Source organism: Augochlora pura, chromosome 2 (assembly GCF_028453695.1).
Source record: "Augochlora pura isolate Apur16 chromosome 2, APUR_v2.2.1, whole genome shotgun sequence".
NCBI classification, from domain to species: Eukaryota; Metazoa; Arthropoda; class Insecta; order Hymenoptera; family Halictidae; genus Augochlora; species Augochlora pura.
The window spans coordinates 10,104,551-10,122,493 of record NC_135773.1 but is presented as its reverse complement, the minus strand read 5'-3'; the positions used below and the strand labels follow the sequence as shown (position 1 = coordinate 10,122,493).

At 32.2% G+C, this 17,943-nt stretch overlaps 3 protein-coding genes across 9 annotated transcripts; 1 reads left to right on the top strand and 2 right to left on the bottom strand.

Annotated features, from left to right (window-relative positions):
- Positions 1–304: 304 nt before the first annotated feature.
- On the top strand, positions 305–2,523 carry Eif3m (eukaryotic translation initiation factor 3 subunit M). The gene is made up of 6 exons (XM_078190033.1): positions 305–436; positions 653–927; positions 1,021–1,239; positions 1,303–1,568; positions 1,637–1,780; positions 2,057–2,523. The coding sequence occupies exons 1-6, from the start codon at positions 392–394 to the stop codon at positions 2,278–2,280; spliced, it is 1,173 nt and encodes a 390-aa protein (XP_078046159.1). The 5' UTR covers positions 305–391; the 3' UTR covers positions 2,281–2,523.
- A 237-nt stretch (positions 2,524–2,760) lies between these two features.
- Positions 2,761–7,452, bottom strand: Pras40 (Proline-rich Akt substrate 40 kDa). Its single transcript, XM_078190018.1, has 8 exons — positions 6,569–7,452; positions 6,114–6,287; positions 5,814–5,937; positions 5,500–5,680; positions 5,215–5,422; positions 4,990–5,140; positions 4,618–4,757; positions 2,761–4,339 (listed from the first exon to the last, which is right to left on the bottom strand). Exons 1-8 carry the CDS (start codon positions 6,689–6,691, stop codon positions 4,217–4,219), a joined length of 1,224 nt encoding a protein of 407 aa, XP_078046144.1. The 5' UTR covers positions 6,692–7,452; the 3' UTR covers positions 2,761–4,216.
- A 452-nt stretch (positions 7,453–7,904) lies between these two features.
- Positions 7,905–11,398, bottom strand: Eas (ethanolamine kinase 1). 7 transcript variants are annotated; one of them, XM_078190045.1, is made up of 8 exons: positions 11,251–11,388; positions 10,282–11,005; positions 9,986–10,116; positions 9,393–9,530; positions 9,028–9,293; positions 8,722–8,948; positions 8,394–8,616; positions 7,905–8,241 (listed from the first exon to the last, which is right to left on the bottom strand). In XM_078190045.1, exons 3-8 carry the CDS (start codon positions 10,103–10,105, stop codon positions 8,175–8,177), a joined length of 1,041 nt encoding a protein of 346 aa, XP_078046171.1. In that variant the 5' UTR covers positions 10,106–10,116; positions 10,282–11,005; positions 11,251–11,388; the 3' UTR covers positions 7,905–8,174. The 7 variants fall into 7 exon arrangements, with proteins under 7 accessions (XP_078046171.1, XP_078046199.1, XP_078046218.1 ...); XM_078190073.1 differs by having other exon boundaries at positions 10,282–10,348; XM_078190092.1 differs by having other exon boundaries at positions 10,282–10,312.
- Between the last annotated feature and the right edge of the window lie 6,545 nt (positions 11,399–17,943).

Here is a 17,943-nt window from a genome sequence, read left to right as displayed (position 1 = left end):
TTATTCTACAAACGTATACATTCGAAACATATCTTAATATGCATTGAATATCGTTCGCAAATTCGCTGGCAAATGTGGTTGAGAATTCTACAAGGCTGAAAATGCAAGTCTGGATGGACGAAAAGAGTGAGAGATCGCAACCACGGTAGAGTGAGGCAAGCGTGAATTGTTCCACATGTAGGTAGTGCTGATTTCCCTCTTTTCTTTGACTGCGAGGGCAGCACCGTCTCACCAGTTAAACGCCATCCAACCAAAATGAAGAAAATTTCTATGCTGTGTACAAAGTTGGTATTGGTAGCCCTGCAAAAGCTAACAATATGTGGTGCTCAATTCACATTTTCCTCCGCTATTAAAACTGCCTGCCGAAACGTGGTAATAATTATATACCAAGATGCAGGTACCACCAATTTTTATGGAATTACCGTTGGAGGACCAGGTAAAAAATAATTACGTTATATTAAGCATTTGAATATTTTTAACATAGCTATCAATATGTTACAATACACAGTAAGTTTGCTTATTAGAGTACCCATCTGTGCCGTGTAGGTTATAATCAATTGTCTTATAAATTCTGTTTTGTTAGCTTTTTTGTATTAATATTCTGTATCAGTAGTCTTCATCATTACATCCTTGTAATTGTCTATGTCTTTAGGCACAAGAACTCCGAGTGTACTTTAAAAGTTTGGGTGCTGAGATCAGTGAAGAAAAATCTCCTAAAGGTATTGAGGATGATTTACACAAAATCATAGGCGTCTGTGAAGCTTGTTTTAAGGAAGGCAATGAAAGTGAAATAGAAACTGTTTTAAATGACATTGTATCTATTATGATAGTAATTCCCACAGAACGCACAGGAAATTTAATATTAGCATTTTGTGAGAAGTTAACAAAAGCATCTGATTGCAAATTTGGTCTAGTATGCTTAAAAGCGTAAGTTAATACAAATGATATAAATATTTTCATAAATCAAGAATAATATCACTCCTTTGTATTTCTTACGTGTACATAACTTTTCTTTTGTAGATTATGGTTATTATTCCAATCTATTCCTGATGAATCTCCAATGAGGTATCATGTTTATTATCATATAGTTCAAATTGCTTGCAATGTTGATCAAGTAAAAGCAGTATATGGTGGAATTCAGCAATTGAAGCATCAATTTGCATCACTCTCACCATCTAATGAGCAAATGCAAAAATTGCTTAGATTACTGCATGAAGTACTCCTAAAGTGTAAACAAGGGTAAGTTGTTTTTGAAAGTAATTTATAATGTAATTGATATATTAAATTACAAAAATTTTACAGAGAACAGGCTGCTGCAGTTATGGTAGAACTTTTAGGCACCTATACAGCAGAAAATGCTTCTGCAGCTAGAGAAGATGCACAACGGTGCATTCTAGCTGCATTAGCTGATCCTAACACTTTCCTGCTTGATCCTTTGTTAGCATTAAAACCTGTAAAATTCTTGGAAGGAGAACTCATTCATGATCTACTTCTTGTATTCGTAAAAGACAAATTACCTGGATATTTACATTTTTACCAACATCACAAAGAATTTGTGCATCAACTTGGTACATATTTAAATTGTTAAGTGTACTAGTGTTTTCAAGTAAATAAAAAATAATTGTTCTGCTTTTAGGATTGAATCATGACCAGAATATGAAGAAAATGAGATTATTAACATTTATGCAATTGGCTGAAACAAATCCTGAAATGTCCTTTGACACAATACAAGAGGAATTACAAATTAATGAAGATGAAGTAGAAAGTTTTATTATTGATGGTAAGTTCAGAATGTCTGAATATTTGAAAGATGTTAAGTACTTTTATATTATTAATATTATACATATATTTTCCCTGTATAAGAAATCTTAGTCTTCTAATTTAATTATAAACATGAAGATATTCATGCAGGGAAGATAAAAAGGATCAGTACTGGCCTGGTAGAAAATCACTTTTACCAAGTTATCAAAGCATTCAACATGTGTAGTCCAATTTATTTTTTATAGATCTTTATTCTTGAATTTAATTACGTAATCAAATAAAAAATCTGTTTTAGTATTAAAAACAAAACTCGTTAGAGCTCGAATGGATCAAGCTGGTCGTAAAGTACTTATTTCAAGTACTATGCATAGAACATTTGGTCGACCACAATGGATGCAACTACGTGATTTACTTGCAGCTTGGAAATCAAACTTAACTGCTGTACAGGAAGGTATGAAATCTGTAGCTGCAGCACAAATGGAATTAGCTGTGAAAAATAAAGCTGTAATAAACCATTAAATGTCTTATAGTGTATATTCAATTTATGAATAATATTTACGAAGTTTAAGTAAACACTGAAATTTATTAACTTTTTTTAATTAATTTGAAACTTTACTTGAATAAATAAATATATCATCTAACTGCAGTATTATATTGGTAATTAAATGGAACATTTTAAATTACATTACATGATTATGAAATTTTTAATGCTATTATGTAACATTCTAAGCTAGCGTAATCGTTTTTTAATACTTAATTTAAACAGGTATTTACACCACGTAAATATTTAGATTTGATAAGCCTTTACTATACTATAACAAATTATCTTGCATACCTACGAATATAATGGATTTGTAATTACGAAAATAAAGGATTTTATATATACTTACAATGAATGATATATGGAAAATATTTATATACATTTTTGTATGTAAAATGAAAATGTTGAAACTAAATTATTACTAGAATGGAAGTGTAAAATAAAATAAACACCGGTAATGTGATTATGAAATTTTTATTTTCTTCTTTTCATATAGCAACATTTTATTCTCATTAATCAATTTTATAAATGACATAAAGCTTTATCGTAGAAGCATTTCTTAGATTTTACAATTCGACGAATAGAACGTTGATATACAATTTCGTAATTGTGCATTAAATTATTACAAAAGCCACATATTCTTTTTGTACTAATTTGCTTCATTATTTGTTTTTAACATGTAACTTGTTATTTAGCACATGATGCTGTTGATTCGTACAAAAATTATGAAGTCTAAAAGCTAATGATATAAATCTATAAAAAAGTAACACAGCGTGTGGCTTGATGCAAATTCAAAATGTATAAGTAAAGTAAAACTATCTACTGTAATTTTTATTGGTGCTTAATTTTAATTCCACAGAAACGTATGTGAATGTGTTTATTCATTAAACCCGTTTTACATGCGTTTCTGTATTTTCGCCTCTTGCATTCATTTACAAAAATAACATATGGATGAAAATATTTCTCATAAACATAATATCTACTTTTTGCGATATAATTTCAATTTCATTTGTGATTAAACTAAACATTTTAAACTGGTCAGAAGTTAGATACAAAATACACTTGATGGAATTACTGAATTTTTTCAGTGAATATTTAATTCAAAATAAAAAGAATAAGGAAAAATTGAAATTTGCCAGTTATCTAGCATAATGTTGAAACTCTTATAATTTTTGTTAGATTATCTATTAATACAATTTATATCAAACGTAATTAAATGTAAATAATAACAATACGAACATACGGTTTCACACAAAAACTGTGTAATTACCTTTATTCAATAAAACAAAATGAATAGAAAGAACGATCAAATGTTTTGAAATGTTATGTATAATATAAGTGCAGTCTATAAAAGTAATTCGTTATCAAGGTTATTGACGTAACTTATGACGAGTTTTTCTACATCTAGTGATAATAGTACATTGTAAAAATAACAATTGTTGTCAAATTATCATTTCAATAGCTTAGTTTCTAATTGATACATAAGAAACTTTCTTTCCTTCTTTAATTTGTTTCTAGTACAATGTTACTTCAGATATGGCATCATAAATCTCACGTTGCACTGATTTTTGAAGTCAAAATTATTCGTTAAGTTATACATTATAAGATCTGTAATAAGTGTATAGCACATGTATAATATAGCCTCACGTAAACACAGATATAAAAATCTTCTCATTTTATCAAAAAACTCAACAATCTGATGAAGCCACGACTTCAATACAATTTTTGTCCTTAGAATGTATACAAAATATGCGAAATGTCAATACTTCTATACACCTCTATGTTTATTCTGCCTTTGCATACATCAATCTCTTGTAGAATTCACTGAAAGACAAATTACGAATAATAGGTACTTTTATATATATATGTTTTTTTTAACATATTTCATCTCTTTTCTTTGAAATTGTTTTAAAGTCAGATTTGAGTAGAGAAACGAGGTCGTGGCAAATCTCCAAATACTGGATCGCCATGAACGCTCTTAGCTAGAGCTTTAATTGAGGCTCGAATATTATGTGGAGCGTGAGGAACTCTCGATAGCTGGAAACATCATATCATTTGATTTAGTAAAAGTTACTATTACATAACATACAATACAACCTTTACTATCAGAGCATTCACTATCTAGAATATTCTGTTATCTCTAGAGTACATATTTCATTACAATGTTTACGTTCGATATATTTAGAAATGTACAGTAAATATTATTATTTTATTATTATTCACTTTTATTAGTACAGCAGAGATTGTATCGTATGCGGATATGTAATTAAACAAAACTTATAACTAAACAATATAAAAAAATCATGCGTTTGTACCTGATCATCATCCTCGTCCTGAACGCTTCTACGTACAAATGAAGGAAAAGTTGGAACAGTAACTGGTAATGATTTAGCCAATGTTGAATGTCCTCCTCTTTGCCCTCTGGGCATGTGAATACCTTCATCTTGACCTGAATCTGAGGATATCACTTATGTGTATTATTCAAATTTGTTACAAGAATTAAGAAGATATACCCTAATGATCATAATTAAAGAATCATTAAAGTTTACACCATGATGATTTTAAAAAATGAAACAAAAGTAGAGTTCTTTAACTAGTTCTTTTAAATGAGTCAATTTTTACTGGATTTTTTATTCGCAAAAGTATAGCAATTGACAATTGATCTGTGAAGTGAACATTTTAATTACCATCTGTATCAGATCCTTCTTTTGAAGATTGGGTCTGGTCAGTAATATGAGCGTCTTCCATACCTTCCAGTGGAAATAAAGCTTCTGCATCAAAACTAACTGATTCTTCAGAACATATATATAATCGATCCTTTTTATCTATATTACCATTCTATAAAATATTCATTAAATATTTTATGAAGTGTACATGATGCAATGGAGTGTTTAAAAACACAGCATACTTACAACAATAGGGGTAGGAGAATAATTAGCACCTTCATGCTTAACATTAGTACCAGTAACAATTTTTGTTTCACTTGATATTGCTTTTGACGGTGCGTTCATCATATTAGTTGTAGAGGTAGATAAACTGGTTGTAAAACTGTCTGGAGTTGTAGGTGGTGTTTCTATATTATTTGTTAATCTATTTATTTCATCCCCTTTAGAGATTAGCCTGAAAAATATAAATGGAATGTAACATAATACTGTATAATACTAACAATGAGCAATAACATAAATAACATGTAGGACCTTGTTAATATTTTATGCTCATTATGAGCTCGTTCACGAAACTGTTCTAATAATTGATACTGCTCTGCTGTGAAAGCACGAATTTTATCTTCTATTTCTGTAGATCTTCGTTGGACTGCTTCTTCAAGCTGCTGTTGGAGACCACCCAAAGCTACTTGTATATTCTTGGGTAATTGTGATACTAGGTAGATAAAATAAAATATATAATAATTGTTTTCATATTTAATGAAATTTAGAATATATCTCCACTTTCTACTGTTTGAAATCTTCACTTTAACCACAGAAAATTAATTAATACATATTAATTTATTTACCAGAAAATTTAGTAGGCTGTTGTAGGTAATCTAACTCCTCCAATGTATTATGAGCAATAACTATTCTAAAGACCGGACTGTAACTTGGACTTGATTTCAACTTATTTATTTCTTCAGGTAAAGTCTGAAATAGGAAAAACGATGTAGGGCACATAAAATATATTAATCTTAAAAACATAAATTTATATTTGAATAGTACAATTTGATTTAACACCTGATTTGCAATGATGTAATAATTATTAAATTTTATGAAATATATTAAATTATTTTGTAATTCTTCATTGTAGTTTATATACTCACAATAATGTCTTTATTAATAAGAACTAAAGCAGCACCAAAGTCTCTGTGCACAGCATGTGTGTACATTGAACAATTGTAACATCGGTAAATAACCCATGATCCCACATTCCTTATTTCCACTAAACCTGGCTGTTCTTTAGTGATGCCTTCAAGCTCTGATATTTTTGCTAAATTCTGTCCCAAAACAAATACAACATATCTTTAATAAATAAATGGTAATCTCTGATAACATTATAATTCCATATCATTAAATAAATATTGTTTATCTTATCTTTGTACATAGTATAATTTTATCAACTACATCCTATAATGATTAAGAAAGAATTAATTCAATTGTTAATATAAAATATTTCAATAGTACGAAAAATTCCTCGATTGTTATCAAAACAATCATAAATTTATGACCACTGTCAAGTATAGCAAATACAACTACGGGTATCATGAAAAAAGCTCACCTGATGAAAGAAACCGTCGGCTTGTTCTTCAAGTGTCACTTCAATATCATCGATGTTGACTATTTGCAGTTCAGTGCCCCTGGATTTTATGGACACGTTCAAACATTTACATACAATATGCATTTTACACAATCAGTGCACAACGTTTTCGAAAATAAACTTCAAATATTGTAACACCGTCTTACGATGCCGGGTCTCATGCACACAGTTCACTCGATTTTTCCTGAGATGTATATACGATATGCGACTAGAATCTTTCAACTTGTCTTTTGAAGTACTTTCAATTTTTCCAGTTAAAGTCAACTAACAATCTCCTTAGAGTGAATTCGAACGAAACAATAGAAAGTACACAACAATAGTTTGACTTAAGAAGTGGATTGTCGTAACATTATATGTTTCGCGGTATTGTTTAATTTCGTATATGTAATATGTACTGTGATTGTACGAATGTAGAAAACACCTTATTGAGAAGATATTTAGTATTAAGCAAAATAGATATTTTGTAATTCGGATTTATTGATGGTTGATCTTGGTTGCTATCCGATCCGTTCTGTGAATTAATTTGCTCGGTGTGACAGATACGCACTCTCGGAGCCAAGTAAACGAATTACCGAACCTGTATCGTTTTGTCGATTATATTTGCGACCGAGTGTTCGTTTTCACCGTCTACGGAGGCAGTTTTGAATATCAATATTTAGGAATTCCGAATTAATCGATCAGAATGAATCTCATATTCAGATTATACGACAAATCTCTACATTTCTTAGCTACCATACACGTATTTACAAGTATTTTGGAAAATCTACAAAACGATTCTACTAAAAATAAACACTGATTTATAAGTGCGTGCAGATGCGTACGTGATCACCCCAGACAAAAACATACTTGCTAGTCAATTGACTGACTTCACCATATGACATCGGTTTTTCATCGTATTAGAGCGTAATTTCTACATGTACATGTAACGCACATAATCACAAGTTTATTTGAAATTGCACATATTCAATAGAATTACAATTTCTTTTATCGGATAATTCTTCTTATATTTTATAACTGCTCAGTGGCCGACAGATTTGTAAATTTGTTGAACAAATAATACTGCAAAACATAACAATATGTCGCTTGATTGAGCTATGAATTTTAATGTATGTGCGAGACATAAAGTAATTTCGAAGTCTATTTTGAAAACATTTTATTGTTATTTCTAAATGTAGGAAAAGTAATATGTACGACATATGACTTTGAAGCGTTGCGAATATATGTAAAAATATTACAGGTTGCGAGAAAATGTATAGTTCTATTTATAATACAGAGACTGTTGTTATTTTTTAAAACATTATATTCAGAAGATAACACTTTCTACACATAATTATTTATATTATTTACATAAAATAGTTTGTATATATGTTTATAACAGAGACATATATGTATATATGTGGACTGTAAAATATTAATTTATACATAACAGAATATAAAATATTATAATGCAACTATGGAAATGTTCGTTTAGTAACATGCATCTGTAGATGTAAATACTATGATCATTTGGAATGTTAATTCATTAAAATATATAACAAACAATAAAAACAACAAATTATTTCGAGTTTCATAATTTCATACTTAGAAAATCTTCTTTCTGCTTGAAATATTCATTAAATCGTATTGCAGCATACCTATAAAGTATTATACTTAATATATAATTTTATGTATTTTATAGAATAACAAAAGCGTATCAAAAAATTGTAGTTAGAATTGCATAACAAACAGTTATTTTGAAGCAAACAGTTATTATTTACATTTGCTGTGTATAGTGGTATATACTTACTCTAGAAAGTCAAAGTCAATTGTTGAATGTTCACTCTGTATAAGTCCCCAACAACCCCAAAAGAAGTGTGACAAAAGAACAAATTTATTTACTTGCACATACAGTAAATTAATATCATTTTCAGGTACATAGGTTACATTATTGTACTCCTGAAGATATATACTTAACCAGGCTTTTTGTAAGTTGTCTTCAGGATACAAAGAATAATCTGGTATATCAATACCTAAAACAAAAATTAATTTATTTTATATATGACGTATGCACTATTATAAATAGAAACGAAAAATATTATGTTCACGTTAATATTAAAGAGACACGTTTAAATTACCAGCAAATTCTGCAAAATGATTAGCTATATCATAAGCCTGATAATTATAAGCAGTATATTCAAAATCAATAAAGGTAACAATGTTCTCTTTTTGATTGTAAAGCACATTTCCTAAAAGTAAATCATTATGAGCAAAGACTACTTCGCTATTCAAGCTTGTCAGAGTCTCCTTTAATAGCAGATAATTCTCTTGTAATACAGCATTTGGTTTTATTAGTTTCTCAAACCTGAAAACCAATAAAGACGATAGATAAATGGAAAAAGGATTAAAGTCTAATGTGATGGTTTCTCATTGCAATACACTACCTTGTTTGTTTAGCATCATCAGAAAATTGTTTTGGCATAATGTCCATAAATTTTTCTAGCTTACTCCATATACATGCTTCTTTGGGTATTTCATCACTATCAGGTTTAAGTTTATGCATTTGTGCCATTCTTTTAGCAATTAAAATATATACATCAGGTTTTCTTACCGTTTCTGTTGTAAGTGTAACACCTTCAATAAATTGATAAGCCAAACCATTATTAAATGTTGCATAAATGGAATGTGTGAAACCTGCCTTGTTTAATATCTGAAATTATATAGTAATAAAATTCAAAGTATATTTTTTACATGTAACTTTACTTTGGGTTTTATTGATACTCTGACATTTTATAAATCATTCACTCACCCGAATATTCCTTGTTTCATCTTTACGATTAATAAGTAGTTCTGTTTTGTGTCCATAAACTCTGACTAAAACCATTTCATTATAATGTTCAGAATACCATACTCCTATGAGTTTATTTGTAATACCATCATTAAATATCTAAAAGTAGATTTTAGTATAATTATTAAATATGTAGTTGAATTCATTATTGTATAGATAATTGTAGACTAGAGTCTTGCTAAATTTAGTAGAAGGATTTCACAACTAGATAACATTTTCTTTCCTAACTTAATCTAAATCTTAATCTTTAGTAATGAATGGATATAGTATTTTTTATCATAATTGCTGTAACTAGAGATTTAAACCTAAGAAAAACAAACTTGTTATCAATTGATAAAATGAAAGACCAGATAAGTTATCCAGTGATCTTATTTCTTCTTCTTAATATTTTTATTACTGTAATATTTATGTAAAGTACTTTTAATACGTTCGATCAATGTATAAATATAGTTTCCATGCTACAATTTCTTAAAAAACATACATTTGCCATATTGTGTAATATATTAACATATAAATGTATAATAGTGATACAAACAATTTAAAACTTTTGTTACCTTAAATTGTAACTTATCCAAATGCCATGTTGGTCTTATTTTCTTAATAATTTCTATGGCACCATCAACAATTTCATTTTCATCTATTGTTATATCAAGATGTGGTTCTATTTGATCCATGGTTATACTATCTGTTAACAATTGATAAAGTATCATAATTATATAATTATACTTAAGACATGTACTTTTTCTGAAATATACCAAGTGTACGAAACTAATGTTTCAAATTATATAAAATTAGAAGTGAAAACTAAATTGTCTACTAAAGATAATAACAATAAAATAATAAAATATACCAGATATTTATGTGTAGTACATATACGCAGGCTGTGCTACGGAGAAGATCCAATATAATGAACAGATCTGATGGAAATGATGACACCGCATATATCTACTGATAATGATTGAGGACACTTAAAAGTAATTGAGGGGCTAGTTTATTACATATATAGGCATTGTTAATAATTCCATTGAAATTTTAGCTGTAGCAGAAATTATTTATTCTAATTTTAATTTATCAAACTCTTATATATTTTATATTTTTGTGTAAAAATAATAAACAAACACATTCAGGAATCAGTATTATTGTCTTTACTAATTTTTTATTTGTGATATAAATTACAACACTTGGTTCACTTATTTAATGTCTCGAATTAATATTGTATAATTCTAAACAAATTGTAACAATTGTAGTATGCATAAATTAACAATACATATTCCATTTATTAAAGAATATCTGTCGAAAACAAAATACGTGTATTGTTTACTTTGGCATCGAAGGTTGTACGTATTTCACAAATCTTTTAGAAGCTGTTTAAATGCTTAATTGATGCACAGATATCTACGAATAAAACTGCTATGAAAAACGCATGGAATCTCATTTCGTAAAATGACGTTAACATGTTCATGTTATGAAATGTAGATTAAAACAACGCACCAATTTTATTCCTTTTTGAAGTTAATAATGATGTGGGGACTGTTACTACATAAAAGTTGTAGAATTGTAGAAATTGAGTCCCGCTTAATTTAATTTATAATATAAACATTAATACATATGAAACATAACATTGACATGAAAGATGGAAACATTTATTACTGTCGTATACAATCAAATAATTTAATAAGTCTATGTAATTATTTTATATTTTAATAACAATTTTCATTCATAAAGGACAGCTGTAGCCAACAATTATGTATTCACGCATTTGAAGTAAAAAATATCCCTATAAGAAAGACTAAATTTTATATTTAAAATGATTATTTACCATTTTCTTTTCAATGAAGTTACAAATGTAATTACTGTAAAATCTTTTATATAAGATTTGAAAGAACTCGATCGATATTTACAAAACTTTTGTCACAGAAAAATATGCTAGTGTAGACTCTAATTACGGTAATTATGAAACTGGCATTGTCTCGTCACAAACGATACATAGAATAGAAAAATCATTTCATGGACTTTCGTTGCCTCTCGTGACTGGCATACCGACGTAGAAATTACATCGATATCAGCGCCCTCTACTAACGGAGTTAGTAAAACTGAATAGCGCTCGCGTGTAAATACCGTTTGTGTCTATGCTAAAAGACATCTTTCCATTTCGGTGTCGCGCTCAACGTTACCGATGGTTCGCAAATTTAAACAAGTTAGCAAGAAACGAATATGTTATACACTTCATTTCTACTGCGGACGTTGAATATTATTTGGAGGCAATACGTGTATACGGTATGAATATATGAATCGTGGAAATAGTATTTATGAAACATACAGTACAGAAATATGATATAAAATGTAATTATTTTGATGGACCCTTGTGCTATTATTTGTAATAATCGTATAATTAGAAGTAGAATATAAAAACGATTTTATTCATTTTTTCTGGTAGAAGGTATTTATAACGTTAATAAAATAGACTTCACAGTACTGTACCATTCGTTTTGGATCTTGACGAATAGTTTACAGTATTTTAAGTTTGATACTTCTCTTTATGTATGATATTTATTTTTTATTTAAGAAAAAATGCACGGCCCTAGAATGCCCGTTTAAGTCCTAAGAATGTCTCAAATGAACGAAGTCTGTTCGTTAGATTAACGTGTGTTGTTCTGTAAGAACTACAAAACTGGATTTCTTGCAATTTTTCTTCTTATTTATTCCAATTTATCCTTAAACTCATTCAATCATTTCCTGTAAAAGGTTTTGTCAACAATCTTGTAATAAAACCTGTGGAACCGGTCAAAATGATCGGCAAGTTGTTCGAGTACGAGATCCTCCCATATTCGGTAGATAAGGTGGAAAAAGTATACCGACATTACGAGGAATCATGGAACGTCCGAAAAGAAGGGGGGTGGTAAAAGATCGTGGTCGAGCGAAAGAGGAAGCTAGAAGGGCATGAAGCAGCGAAACACAACTGGAAAACCAATATGCCTTGTGCGTCGGTATGCAATTAAAGGGTCGAGAGAGTTTACTGTCGATATTTTTCAACCAGCAATTATTGGAATCTTTTCGCTGCCCCTCTCATCCCTTTCGCTGATACAGCGAGGGTATAACCGGATCGAGGCTCACCGGCCACGATAGGCCTGCAGGACTCTTCTGCATGAAGAGCTCTTCAGGAGCGGACAAATGCGGCCACTATATGCACTTATGGTTCTTTCCACGCTTTCATTAAAAATTGGACTCCGCTCTCTAAAGCACCTCCTCTGCTCTCTCTCTCCTGTTCTCGGGTTCTATCGCAGTTCAGCTTCCCCCTCTCTCTTTCTCTCTGTCTCTCTTTCTCACTCTGTTTCCCCTCTATTCTTTCGTCCATTCGCCGGTCTAGCCTCTTTTCTCTCCCTCCCCCAGCGGTCCTTTTTTTGCCACTTTTCGTTCATGTAGATCGCCAGGATATAGCTCGATGTCAGTCACATTCGGGCGGGGGCTCTGGATATTCATCTTTGTTCGTCCGACAGAGCCGCAGCTCCCGCGCGCGCGCGCGCGCACGCACGCTCGCGTCCGTTGAAAATGATTTCCTCCGGTATTCCGCGCGAGCATTTCGGCCTCTTCAACCATAATTCGGATACCGGATACATGGGCTGAATTGCAAATAACCATCGTGTCCCCGACCAACCCCCGGCCACCGCGAAACGTTTGTCTCACGTCAAATTGTCCGCGACCGGCCGGGTCTACGGGCGCCGCTATCGTTCTGCATTCCGCGGAACAATCGGTCCTGGATTTGATTAACGTTATCACCTCTTCACGGTCTTCCGACATTTTAAGACGTGCCCCGTGCCGCCGATCGGAAAAAATCTGTCTCCGAGCCCGTCGGAAGTCTTTGTTCCCCTCTATTCTTTCGCCAGAATTGAATATTATTGTCGACCCCAGTTATTGAAACAATTATCAGCAAGCAAAGTGATTTTGTAATAATGGTCCGAGAATCCGAAGGTGTTTTCCGCCATTACAATTGATATTCATTTGAGAAAAGTTTCCAAATGCTGTGCAAGATGATTGTTACACGGGACAATTCTATGCACTCTCCTAAATGAAACAGCATATTGGTTTTTATAACGTTATAACATCTAGACACGTGCAATATACTGTGGCGACTCTGATTTTAACGGTTGCGAGGTCAACGTGTACTGCGAAGGAGTTTTTGTACGCTGCTGTTAGGCTCCGTTTAGCGCGGTATGTTTAGGCGCGCACAAGGACACACAAAAAAGGTTCCTTGTGTTAGGACGCCCGATGGCACATTGTATTTGTATAATCAGTTTAACGACTTGTATATAAGCAATCTACAATCATTGTTCAAATACTTATTACTTCTTCCTTTTTCGAGTTCGACACGTAACGAGACAGCGAGACCTCCACCGTCACAGATCCGCGCCTGATATAATAAAGAGTGTAGAGGAACATTTCTAACGTTCTCAATATATTTTACCACGCCAATCCTCCACAATACGAACGTTTACATTAGCTAATTTCCGTATGAAGCATTGATGCAGCATTTTGAAAGTTGAGGTTATGTAAGATCAGTTTTATTTGTAGTTGCGAGAGCACCGTTTTTGAGAGCAAGTTCGCTCGATTACGTTTCGACTATGCTTCGAATAAAATCGTTTAACGGAGGTAAACGTCACGACGATTTATGGACATTTTTGTATAATGTTCTTCAATAGCGTTTCAATTTGAATGCAGTTTTTTTGCCAACGCGTTCGTACAATCGACGGTGGAATACCTGTATGAAAAAGCCACTCGATTTTCGTGAATTCGATCGATAAACGCGTGTACAATCGTGCTATCTTGCGTTATACGGACGCACACGAGTGTGTTACGTGTTTGTATATACGTATGTACGTTATCAAATATATTGTTCGCAGTAGAAAAGAAATTGCAGCTGCATCCCGAAATTGCGCACTACACCGGACAATAGCCGCATCCCCAATGAAACTTTCTCGTTTAATTTATATCTATCGCGATCTGGTAGGAATACTCATGTATCTTCGCGAATGAAACACTAGTATGTTCGATCGTCGACGACGAGATGTCTCCACAGGTTTCTGTACCTGTCTTTCACCTGCTCGTGCTTATCTCGATGATATTAATTGGATCACATTATTCGATTTTAATCATATTTGGTAAATTCAAAATAATATCGACTTGTATCACTATCAAATTATTTTTGGATGGTCGTAGACTTATATTGCATTAGGCTAACTTGTCCAAAAAGTATCCTGGATCTACACTGGGAAACTTGTATTTTTTTTTCTAGACAAATTATTCGCATTTTTATTTGTACATTATTTAAACCAATTAGTTGCTAAGTAAGTATATTTAATTCGACCTATAAGTAAGTATATTTAATACAAATTCGATAAAACTCGGTTTATTCTGATTTCTGCTATGCGCGCACTTAATTTTGTTAATGATAGTACATGGTGCATAATAAATCATCGTAAGCTGGCATTTATAAGCAGATTTATAAGTATATCTTTATGCAAACTGTTACTTTTGTAGGTTGCTTCATAAAGCCCGGAATACGGGATGAGTTTTTTTCGCTAGTTGAAAAATCGCTTGCTGCAGAATTACGATAAAGGTACTATAAAGTTTCGTTAATGCGCAGATATGATTGCATTTTACGAAATTACAAATGCTGTAAACGCGTAGAGATGTGCATTGTTATACATAGAATGTATTGATTGTATATTGGTATACATAGAATAACGTTTAATAATATTTATTAGAATTTTTACTTTACCTCGATTTCAATAGTCTCTAAATGTTAAATAGCGATAAAAAATAGACAGGAGAAATGTAAAATAGTACGAGGATTGAAACAATTTAAAAATAACAGTATGTTATCATTGTTATTTTATCAAAATTATTAAAAGTAGAAAATCTTTTCCTTGGTTCCAGCAGCTCGCAACTGTTGCGGAAAATTTCAATTTTACATAAAGATACACGGTCCGGTTATAAGTCTGTTGCGGAGAACTGAAATGAATTCATTAAGTATGTAAAAATTTGTACAAAGTCTCTACGGAACATTTTACATTTTAATTTTGAAGATATTACGGTACTAAAAAGGAGCAAATTACACAGGCACACATTTTTATCCTAAGTAAAACCGGTGCAAGACTTCCGAGTCCGGTCGGAACGCTTTCCAAAATACAACCATTCCGTCTTAATCTTCCGTTGCATAAACAGTTGGGTGGTCTTCCAGCGGCCTTGATTTACAAATAACAGGACCGCTCCTGTCGCTTCATGAAAAGAGAGATTACTTCTGTCTGTTACGTAATGTAATGACGGTAATAATTTGCTCGTTGAAGAAAGCGACAAAGAAGGACTGGCGTTCCGCCATTTGTTTCGCGCCTGTCAATGCTGGCCTTCGATCACTTTCTCTTAACCCTCTTTCGGATTATACCGTCGTTTACACGCTTTAACGAAACTTACGTATGCAATTAAAAAATATTTATTTACTGCGATTATGTCATTGGTTTGTTTATATAATAAAATATAAAAATAACAGCGTTATTACGACTTGCATAAATGTTTCAATGCTCGTAGTACACGATTTTTCGCGATGAAAAATCGAATGAAAAACAAATAATTCGGAAACGATATTAATCAATTGGACAAGTCCACGATTTGTCAATGATAATGCTGATAGATCTGTTATAATCGCGAAGAAGAGTTCAACGAATCGATTGATACAGTGACGTCGAGTTTTGCATCGCGCGGGGGCAGTTTATGCAATTAGTTCGTGGTCGTCATCGACGGTGATCGTAAACGATTATCTACGTGCGTGATAGATATGCACTAGTTCGAGTCCATCAATCGTTCAATTAAGAGCAATTATCCATTTATCCTTGTAACGGACGATTTAGTATTTCCCGAAGGGATTTGATTCGTTTCGTGGAGTATTGTTATCTTACGGAACGATTCCGTAGCCTGTTTCATAGCTGGCAGCATCCTAAGGGATACTACTCGCGCCGGTAGTATCCCTTCGCTGGATGCTGCTCGCTGGTCTGTGGCGAATGACAACTAAGATGGGAGGTTGCATTTCTGTCCCTGGGATCAATGTTTGCCAGAACTTGTCGCTAACTCGATTAATCACTCTAAATTGGAGGTAGCTGCCGGTCGATTTCTATCGAAATCAATACACGGTGGCTCAAACGTTACCAGGTTTTTGGATATAAGAGAAGCACCCTGTTCGATATGATTGTGTCACCGATAGACTGCGAATCTTATGCATTTATGATAGAAAAGAGAGGGTGAAATTTAAAACGGCTGACAATTTACATGAACGTAGTTCGAAATATCGGTACATTATTTTTAACGTATTGAATTTAGTAATGAAAGAAAAGTTTCAATTTCTGTATGTACATTTTAAATAATTGATCAGTGTATTCCTTCCATTTGAAAGTATTTCAAAAGATTGTAAGAGATAAAGCAGTTCCTAACTATAAAAATTTATTTCTACATGTACATTCGCAATAGCGTTAGTTATAGTGATTTCTTATGACAAAAATAAAAAGAAGTACTTACTATGAATTTCGATTATCATGCAGTGCAGTTATTACAATATCTTTGCCTCGGGTTGTGCTCGTTTATTAAACTCTTGCATAAAACTGATATTGTACGTTAAAGGCTGTAAAATAATATTAAAGACGCTCGATCTTTGATTATTAAGTATAATTTGCTCACGGCGAGATCGTTTTTCGAAACGCGACGAAATAAAACGAGTTACATAACGAAAGAAATCTGTAACCCGAGAACAGAGTACAACTGGTTGCGTAAGTGAAATGATCCAAAACGACGAGGGAAACAATATTTATTGGGCTTACACAACGGAACGCTATTCATCAACCGCCTCTCTTGTCCTCATTGTATCATACATTACGGAACACCTGTACCGATCAGCCACTTATTGGTTTCTTTTTTTCAAAAGAGTTTTGCACCGTGCAATTAATTTTATCGCGAACGAAATTTGATGCAATCGTAACCGCGCACGAAGCCGATAGCATTAGACGAGAAAGACTGCGACAGATCTATTAACCCCTTACACTCGGAGCTATTTTAATTCGAAATTTGAAATAGTTTCTCTGACCTGTAGTATTTTCATTTTGCGTAACTTACTGCATTTTGTATGATGTATTTACTGAACCTATTACAATATTATAGCGTTAAATAATGTTAAATGATGTTATTATAATATTAAACAATGTTAAATAATTTTTCGTGGCGTCTCAGAGTCGCCGCTCGAGTGCAAAGGGTTAAATTCAACTGCATTTGATCATTGACCTTTCTCAATTTGTTCTTCGATTCTCGATTTCGCTAATTCTTTATTTTTCTATTCTAATTTCTCGTTCGATGGTAAATCGCTGCAATCATAGAGGTCAATACAGCTGGAGTGCAAATAAAACGCAGCATTCCTGTTCATTCAGCCGGTAAGATTGCTCGTGTCGTTTGCAAATAGCAACGCGACGCGCAGGAC

Coding starts and splice junctions, on each gene's coding strand:
- Eif3m (XM_078190033.1), top strand. CDS start 392: ATGCAGGTACCACCAATTTTTATGGAATTACCGTTGGAGGACCAG. Junction 928..1,020: donor GGTCTAGTATGCTTAAAAGC/GTAAGTTAATAC, acceptor TTTCTTTTGTAG/ATTATGGTTATTATTCCAAT. Junction 1,781..2,056: donor AGAAAGTTTTATTATTGATG/GTAAGTTCAGAA, acceptor AATCTGTTTTAG/TATTAAAAACAAAACTCGTT.
- Eas (XM_078190063.1), bottom strand. CDS start 10,105: ATGGATCAAATAGAACCACATCTTGATATAACAATAGATGAAAATGAA. Junction 9,531..9,985: donor TGGATAAGTTACAATTTAAG/GTAACAAAAGTT, acceptor ATCTACTTTTAG/ATATTTAATGATGGTATTAC. Junction 8,949..9,027: donor GATGATGCTAAACAAACAAG/GTAGTGTATTGC, acceptor ATTGGTTTTCAG/GTTTGAGAAACTAATAAAAC.
- Pras40 (XM_078190018.1), bottom strand. CDS start 6,691: ATGCATATTGTATGTAAATGTTTGAACGTGTCCATAAAATCCAGGGGC. Junction 6,288..6,568: donor CCGACGGTTTCTTTCATCAG/GTGAGCTTTTTT, acceptor GTTTTGGGACAG/AATTTAGCAAAAATATCAGA. Junction 4,758..4,989: donor AGAAGGATCTGATACAGATG/GTAATTAAAATG, acceptor TGATATCCTCAG/ATTCAGGTCAAGATGAAGGT.